An 8979-nucleotide genomic window follows, 5' to 3' on the forward strand; every position below is an offset into this window, starting at 1 on the left:
AAGAGCTGGAAGCCCGGCCCTCCTGCTGCAGCCTCTGCCGGTGGGCATGCCGCAGACACTGTGTGCTTGCCCGGAGGTTTTGAAACATGGGGATGGTGCTAGTGACCCGCCTTGGCACTGGCTTTTCAGCATCCAGGATGCCAGTAGCTTTTCTGTGCTGAGTGGGCAGCTGTGGCCGGAGGCCCAGGCTCTCTTTGGGCTAGAAAGCAAGGAAACAAGGAGGAAAAAGCGCGTGCTTGTCTGGTTTGTGCTTGTGGCCTCAAGGTTTCCCATGGCACTTCCCTGCCCTTGCACTGAACAAGCCCTAAGAGATGGGATATGTGGCGGCGGCATAAGCTTCACGCTGGCTCTTGGCACGCTGGGGCTGTATTTGCTCCCTAAGAATATCCCTGCTGCTGTCCCTGCACCAAGGGGACTTTGCCTAAACTGTGAGTGTTGTGTAAACACTGCAGGACACGGAGCCGGTTCAGCGTGTACTTCCTGCGAACGCGCTTCACCTGCAAACCCGCCGTGATTAAAAACAAGGGGCAGCCAGACTGGGGTGGTGGCACTGTGCTCCCTCCAGCACAGCTGGCGCTCAGCACTAATTTGGGGACAGTTTGGACCATGCTGTACTGACGCTGCCCTGCTCACACCAGCCACCGTCCCAGGGGTCCTCTGGCTGTGCCATGCCGTGCCGTGACATGCCGTCTGTCTGGAGGCTCCCTCCTTGCCCGACTGCCCGTGCTGCCTCACCCCCGTGCAGGGGAGCCCCACGCCGTGCCCAGGTCCCTGCACATGAGCACGGTGTGGAGGGAGGCTGCGGGGCTGGGGTGGGATCCCCTCTCCGCACAGTTCTCCGCTCTGGTAAACACTCCCAACAGCCCAGCTTAAGCACTTGACAGTGTTTATAAAGCAGCTTGCAGCAAACAGACTTGGAAGTGCAGAACAAGTTGGTGTTTACACAAGCGACTAATTATTTATTTGAAAATCCTGTGGATGAGCTGTGGGCTGTAACGACAAGCACATGGGGAGCGCTGTGCTCCTGCCCCAGCAGCACTCGGCAGAGTCGCAGCAGGGACATGGTGAAAAGTTCAAAGCCATCGGGGCAGGAGGACGACGGCAGCGCTCTGCAGTGCCCGATGGCCTCCGGGCCTCACCGGCACATGTGAGCCAAAGCTGCCATGAGGTAACCGCTCCAGTGCACATCTCGGCGTCGAGGCACGTGCTGCTACAAGGCCCGGCAGTACCCAGGTCACATCTCCCTGCAGCAGCTGACTCAAGATGCTGCCAGCCCGCTACCGCTGCTGTGGGCAGCCCTCTCTGTTCAGGTATCTTGCTGCTGTAGCTGTAACCACCCTACAGCTGGGCTGGGGCAGGGGACCTGCTCTGGCCGGCAACTCCTCAGCAGGTCCCCCACCCCACGGTGGGCATGGGAGGGGGCCGGCACCCCAGGGCCCGTGTCCATCCCGCAGGCAGCAGGTGGGCTGCAGCCGGGCTTCGTTCCAGCACCATTGCCACTGGCCATTTGGGGCATCGGCGATTGCGCAGTTATTATAAAGAGATTTAAACCATTTTCTGTTTCATTTGACCTCACAGAGTGAATGTTGTCACCTTTATTCCCACACAATGGCAGCCATTGATGGGGCTTTGTCTTGCCAGCTGCAGAGAGAAGAGCGTGGCCCTGCCTGGCAGTGCCAGAGCTCTCAGTGAAGCCCGGAGGTTGCCCGTCCTGCACGCCAGCCGCAGGGCACACGGAAAACTGCCTCCTGGGTCACTTCCTGGGTGAGCAGCACACTGCTCCGCAGCAGCCCTGCCTGCGCTGCCTCTGCCCTGGAGTTGGGCAGCACAGCCGGCAGGAGCAAGGTCTCAGACGCTCCAGGGCGAGGACGGGGCACGCGGCAGCTCCCAGGCTGGCTGCGCCCAGAGCCCTGCGTGCTGGGCTGCCATCCGGCAATTTCCCGCTGCACTGGGCTTTATTTGCTCTCCAAGAAGTTCATGCAGAGCATGAAGTTGCCCAGCCTGCCCTCCCGGCATTGCCGTCTCGTGGCCCTGTCCTGCCATGCACATTGGGCAACTCTGCCACCGCTTGGCGAGGGCAGCGCAGCACTTACAGCCACACTCGCTGCTGAACGCCGGGCTTCCTCGGCTGGCAGGGCCATGCAAGCTCCTGCGCTCGGCCCCGCTCAGCACTGCCTCTGCCCGCGCAGGCAGCGCTGACCCTTCCCTGCCGCTCTGGGGGAATGGGAGCTGGGAGGTTTGGAAATTCCCTCCGAGCAGAAACGATCCCGCCCTGTCCCCAGACAGCCCCATCTCCGGCTTTGGACTGCAGGCTCGCTTTCTGCTCGGCTCGACTACCAGCCCCAGAGGTGCCCACTTGATGGGAAACATCTTGTGCGCTTGGCAGTCCACAGAGGCCATCTGCCACTCGAGGAGGGGCACTGGCACTATTTTAAACAAGTTACAGCTATAACCGTATGCAGCATCAGCAGATGGCAAAGCTGCATTAGGCGTTTCTACATGTGCTAACTGTTATTAAGCAATGCAGTGACTTGTGGATGAGGTTGGAGGGTGATTCGTCCCGCGCCGCTCCAGGTGCCACCGTCTGCCTGCACCCCCTGTGTGCCGCTCCCCTAGCTTGCCCCACGGCTTCCACACTCGCCTGCTGCAGTGCCAAGCCCAGTCATTACGGGAGCGATGTCGACCGTCGAGTTAATCTGTTCTCCTCTTCCTTTGCAGTTCCTGGGAGTGCACTTGGAAACTGCAAGCAGCTAATGCTCACTGCCAGAGCCCCCAGATGGGACTAGAGCCAAGCTCCTACGCTCCTTATGGGGATGAAGGTAGAGCCATGTTACCTGCTACCTAAGCTCGCTGTTGCTGATGTAGTTTGTGGATATGGTCCCGTACCAGGCTTCGTGCACAGACTCTCAGCTCTGATCCAGCCTGAGACGTTTTAGCGGCAGCAGAGAGATCCCCAGCTGTGGAGTGGGCTTCTCCGACCACCCTGCGACGGAGGGGCTGCAGCGCTGGAGAGTTACTATGCAGCTTGGACTGTTTGTGGTGGTGGTTTTTCTAAGCTCAATGGATCTAACAGGCAGCAGCAAAGTGGTGAAGGGCAAGAGGCAAAGACGAAGTATGTATGAAATGCTTTTCTTCTCTACTTCTCGTGATGCTGTACAGTTTGTGCAGATGGTGAATGTGTTTACCAACACAGAGAGCTGGGCAGAGCCTCGGGGTGCCCCGCAAGCCCTCGGAGCTCCCCAAGTCCCACTGCTGTGCAGCGATGTACACTACCCTGTCCCGCTGGACCTGCCACAGCCCTGAGCCTCAGGCAATTGCCCTGGTGCCCACAGGCAGCTCTGGGCAGGGACAGGGAGGAGCTGCCCCGCAGGCTGTGGCTTGGGGCAGGGACCGGCCAGTGCTGCTCCCCGGGCCTGCAGCCCTCAGGTGAGCTGGCACCCACGGCAGTGCTCGCGGCCAGAGGAGTTCGCTCTGCAGAGCAGGACGGGGTCAGCCTCCCCACTTCCCGCAGCGCCTCGGCTGCCATGGCCCCTGCCTGCCTTCGCCCCTGTAGGCAGGGGTGCACGTCCCGCCCTGCGCCCCACCGAGGCGGGCAGCCTCTGAGTCCCCCACCATCGTCAGGTGCCTTCCCGGGAGAAGTGAGCAGTAGAGGGAAGGGAAGAGAGCGTGTGAGCACATGCATCACTCCCCATCCGCCTCCCCGGTGCTGCTCTGCTGGCAGGCTCCTGCCCTGCACCGTCCTTTCCCCCATGGCCACCCCATCCTGCCTGGAGCCCCCCCGGCAGGCTCTGCCCCGGGCAGCGGCCACGCATGAGTGTGTCGGGCCGTGGGGTGGCTGGGCCGTGGTGGGACCCGAGGTGCACGGGGAATATGGATTTTAATTACCCCTCCAGCCCAGACAGTCCTTGGCCGGTCCCAGCCGGGGGCTCATGCAGGGCAACCAGCCTGAATTGGCACAAGAGCAGCCACATGGGTTTGCCCTCATTTATGTAAACCAGTTTTAGAACTGTTTTACATTAAAACTGTTTTAAATTAAATTATATAAAAATGATTTTATATTAAAACTGGGTCTGCTGAGCCCTGTGAGAACAAGGAAAACTTGATGTCATGGCTAATGCTATAAAGCGCAATTTCCAGCGAGGGCCCGGTTTATACCTTTGCCATAGAGGCAGACCTTGGCACCATGGCCCAGCGCTGCGGGAGGGATGGGGCCGGATCCCTTGCGGGTCCCTGCATACGAGGGGCCAGGGCCCAAAATGCCAAGGGGAGGTCCCAGTCCAGACCCAGCAAACCCTTCTGGCAGCCGGGCGCTGAGGGTCCGTGGGGCTGGGGACCCCCATCTGCTTTCTGTTTCATTTTCTGATGCTGCGGCAGCCTCCGCGCCCGCGGACCCAGCGATGGGGCTGGGACAGGCAGCAGGGGAGCTGCCAGGGTCTCGGGTCACTGCCGGGGGAGAGGAAAGTTTTCTTACCTCTCAGTCTGGCATGTGAACACTGTGGTGCTCCGCGCTTGCTTTTGAAGTGTAGTAAACACAGTATTTAAAAGAATACATTTTTAAATACACAGCTTTTCTATAAACAAGGACACTGCTTGCATAATAAACTAATAAAAATAACCTGCATTCTAGCCTGCAAAGAATGCTATTGGTTTCAAAACAAGCAGCATTTTATATGATAATTAAAAGCAGAAAACTCTCAAGACATGGGATTGAGTATTTTTCTTGGACTGAACTTAGGAGCTGAGAACACATCTCTATTTTGGGGGCAGTAAAATCTCCTGCACTGTCAGATATAGTTAACATAAGCGGGGTCAGAGCGAGATCTAGCTTGGGACACAGCCTGGCCTGAAGCACAGCACAGAATTAGTCAGGCGGTTTCACTCCAGCACCGCGTGGCTCTGGTCCCCTCTCATCCTGCAGTGTGCCCGTAGCTCGGCAGGGCGGCACAGTCAGCTCCCAGGGAGGACGTGGCAGGGAGGCACTGGCCCACCCGGGCACGTGTCCCTCGTGGGCACCTGCCCAGCGCAGGCAGCAGGGCTGATGGACAGGGCTGGGAGGCAGGGGGCTGGTGGGGAGACAGCACTGGGACTCTGTGAAGCGTTGGTGGCTACTTCTGGGTCCTGCTCCTCACTGCTGCTGCTGTCACGACCCTTGCGCCTGTGCTCGGTGCGGTGCTGGTGCCCGTGGGCATTGGGCACAGGGCCATGACGCCCGGCCAGAGTGGTGCCGGGAGCCACAGCGAGCGTGTCCGTGCAGCAGGACCCCAGCCCTCGGGCTGCCCTGGTCCCTGCCCTTCCTGCTGGTGGTGCCGGTGTTTTGGGGCTGAAGCCGGTGCGTGCAGAGGCCGGCCGTGCAGGCAGGCACTAAGCGCTGCCTCTCTCTTGCTCTTCCAGTTAGCACTGAGCTGAGTCAGGGCTGTGCCAGAGGCTGTGACCTGTGCTCCGAGTTCAACGGGTGCCTGAGATGTTCCCCCAAACTCTTCATCCTTCTGGAGAGGAATGATATCCGGCAAATTGGGATTTGCCTACCATCTTGTCCACTGGGATACTTCGGCCTTCGCAATACAGACATGAACAAGTGCATCAGTGAGTACGGGGCTGGGAGGGAAAGGGCGAAATGCAGGGGGGTAGTGGTGCTTTGCAGGGGATCGTGCCGCCTCCAGTCAGGGGAGAGGAGATGCTGTGGCTGTACTGAAGGGGAGAAGGAGGTGCTGAGCAGGGCAGCGATCTACCCAAGGAATAACCCCATAATTCATGCTGATGTTGGCTAACGCACCTTGGGTGCCCAGGCGCTTCCCTGCCGCGGCACTGTGCAGCCAGTGCAGCGTGCAGCCAGGCTCCTTCCCTTTGACCAGCCGCTAGATACTGCCCAAACAGTGCCCTCAGAAGGTGGGTAAGCATCCACTGCCCCCACATCAGCCCTTCCATGCAGGTTTTGACTTGAGGTTTGGCCTTCCTGGTCTTTGAGAGCCTCTGTGGGTCTCTCCGTGCTGTGGGCAGGTGGTGGCAATGGACCAGTGTTCCATTAGAGCAGAGGGCCACCGGCGAAGCCTTCAGGGCTGGGTTACCCCGTCGCAGCATGCTTAGCACCGCCCAGGTACGCTGTGGACATGGCATCCTGCAGGACAGTTGGGAAGCTCTGTTACTTGGGCTGCCAGACTGGCACCCTCTTTCTTTGGGAGGAAGGAGGAGGAGGGAGATCCTTTCAGCTTTTAAGGTACTGCTCGCACAAGTACCTTTTTTTCTCTCCTCTGCCCACTCACCATAGCCAAGCAGCTCTCCGAATGAGATCCTTGGCCTGGAGCTGCCTCTTTCAGCCAGAGACTGAAAAATGCGATCACTTCCCTGGCAGTTTCATGCAAACTGCCCACATGGCCAGATTTCCATCTAACTCCGTTTCTTTGCAGCCCGTACTGTAGCTGCAGCTGGAGCAGTTGATACAGGACTTTATTCTTTGCACTGTCCCACTTTGGCTGACTGATGCTTAAGCTGAACACCAGCCCAAACCTCTTCTACCCTGCCTGGTTTCGATCTGACAGCGGCTGCTGCTGGCTGTGAGAGCTGCAGCACAGTGGCTCTGTCCCGTACCAGGGAACGGTGCAAAGAAAACTGACTTCTGAGTAGCCCAACCAGGCCTGGCAGGACGTTCAGAGGCTTGCTCTGGCTGTTGGCAGACCCCGTGGAGTCAGGAGTGAACTCCAGTTAGCAGTCAACACCTTCCTGAGTCTTTTGCTCACATCAGACTACATGACGGCTTTGTGGTTTTTTTCCCCAGAATGCAAAATTGAGAACTGTGAGTCCTGTTTCAGTCGAAACTTTTGCACAAAATGTAAGGAAGGTTTGTATTTGCACAAAGGAAGATGTTACGTCACATGCCCCGAAGGCTACTCTGCTGCCAACGGCACCATGGAGTGCAGCAGTCCTGGTAAGTGATGCTCAGGCACCTTTCACTGAGCTTTTTGTGCGTCTTGTCGGGCCCAGTCGCATGTATTGCTACAGTTTGGTTTAGATGATAAAATGAACCCCTCAGAGACGATGGCTCATCGTACCCATGTTGAGTGGGTGACGGTACAGGCCAGACCCAGCCCTTCAGCGGGCAGAGCCCTCTGGAAACCAGCCTAGACGGGGAGCAGCACCCCAGCGTTGCAGCCGCATGTTTGTGAAGCGTGACTCAGAGTTTGTGCAGTACAGCAAGGAAGGGGGTGCCTTGAAAACTTAGGAAGCTGCTGGGGAAACACACATACCCTTCAAGCCTACAGTGGGGGAGAGGTGCGATGGTGTGCAAGGGCTCCGGGAAGTCCTGAGGCAGCAACGGAGAAACGAGAGTTACTGCTGGCCTCTCTTGTTATCTGGCAGCACAATGTGAAATGAGTGAGTGGGGGCCCTGGGGGCCCTGCTCCAAGAAGAGGAAGCTCTGTGGCTTCAAGAAGGGCAATGAAGACCGAACACGGCGGATTCTGCAGGCTCCCTCTGGAGACGTGTCTCTGTGTCCTGCCACCACGGAGGTACGGAGATGCACTGTGCAGAAGAACCAGTGCCCTGAAGGTGAGCAGACGTGGAATATCTCACCATCCCTCCCCAGCATCCTTTATTTGTCAGGCACAAGTATCCAGCCAATTGTCCAGTATCATAAATGTGCTGCGCATCTCACTACCCCTCTACGGTACAGGGAACACAACATGACAGCAGCTAGAAAGACCCCTGGGTGGAACTGGCACAGACCCCCGGATGGGTGATGCTCAGCACGGCTTGCCATGTGTCCCACGGGCTTTCAGCTGTTTTAGCTTCTTCCCTGGCCAGAGAGCAGCAAGGCAGCTGAGCAGCCCAAGGTGCACGCCTGTGCGCTGCGGTGAGGGGAGGGGAGTCGTCTTCTCCTCTACCAGAATGCTTAGGTCTGTGTTTTTCCCAGGAATTAGTGTCTTCAGGTTTGGTCATCCTCTTACGGGATGGACAAGGATTGCAGCTGGGTTGAGTGTTTTGAGGGAAATCGGTTCTGAGCAGTGACTAACGCCACAGGGATTAAACAGCCGGGCAGGGGGAGGCAGACACGGCTGATCTGTTCCTCTGATGCACACAGCAGCGTGCGTTAGCTAAGGGGCTTGGTATGCAGCCGCAGAGAAATGCAAGTGTTAACACTTCTGCTGGAGACCGACAATTACAAAGCTAAATCCTGATTTGATCCTTCTTCCCTGTTTATATTTAGGCAACAGCTCGCAATGCAAAGCACAGCCTGGCAGATAGGGCGGCTCTCGGGCACCTCTGTGTGTGCGGAGGGGCGCAGGCCCTTTGGGCCACCCCCGGCAGCAGCGGGCCGTGGGCCAGCTCGCTCTGCCAGAGAGACTCACGGTGCCCCTTTGCTTTACTGCAGGGAAAAGGAAGAAAAAGGAAGAGCAAGGAAAGCAAGATAATGCGAATGGGAACAGAAATCGGAAAGACACCAAAGACGCTAAGTCTGGCACCAAGAAGAGGAAGAGCAAACAGAGAGGGGCTGCGGTCCCCGCGACGTCCGCTAGCCCTGCCCAGTAGCTGCCCCTTTACGTCACCTGATGGCAAGACTTCATTGCTGCTATGTATATGAAAGCTTTATTGAACAAGAGCACTGCTACACAACACGTACACATGTCCAGAAAGACAGACATATACTCCCAGACTGACCCACAGACCCGACAGAAACCACATACACAGTACTTAAGGAGGCTGCACACAGACACACACACCACCCAGGACTGCGGAAGGACGCTGCCCAGAAGAGGAGTGGGAGCACACATGGAGGGAAGCCCACCTCCCCAGGGCTCCGTGGGGGATGCTGCGGGGAGGAGAGGTGGAGTATGAGTCAGCAAAGGACCCAGACGCGAGACTTCATGACCAAAGGCCTCAACTTGAGACCAGCCGCGTGGCCCCAGCGCAGCACAGCTGCAGCCAGAGGGATGAGACTGGACCCGCACGGCCGCTCTCCCCGACCTGGGACCCGGACTCACACAA

At 57.9% G+C, this 8979-nt stretch overlaps 1 protein-coding gene across 1 annotated transcript; it reads left to right on the forward strand.

The window, feature by feature from the left end:
* The first annotated feature begins 2879 nt into the window (after nucleotides 1-2879).
* Nucleotides 2880-8748, forward strand: RSPO1 (R-spondin 1). Its single transcript, XM_076357452.1, has 5 exons — nucleotides 2880-3112; nucleotides 5392-5583; nucleotides 6773-6922; nucleotides 7354-7542; nucleotides 8366-8748. The coding sequence occupies exons 1-5, from the start codon at nucleotides 3019-3021 to the stop codon at nucleotides 8521-8523; spliced, it is 783 nt and encodes a 260-aa protein (XP_076213567.1). The 5' UTR covers nucleotides 2880-3018; the 3' UTR covers nucleotides 8524-8748.
* Nucleotides 8749-8979: the final 231 nt, after the last annotated feature.

This window comes from Aptenodytes patagonicus, chromosome 21 (genome assembly GCF_965638725.1).
Source record: "Aptenodytes patagonicus chromosome 21, bAptPat1.pri.cur, whole genome shotgun sequence".
In the NCBI taxonomy this organism is placed as follows: Eukaryota; Metazoa; Chordata; class Aves; order Sphenisciformes; family Spheniscidae; genus Aptenodytes; species Aptenodytes patagonicus.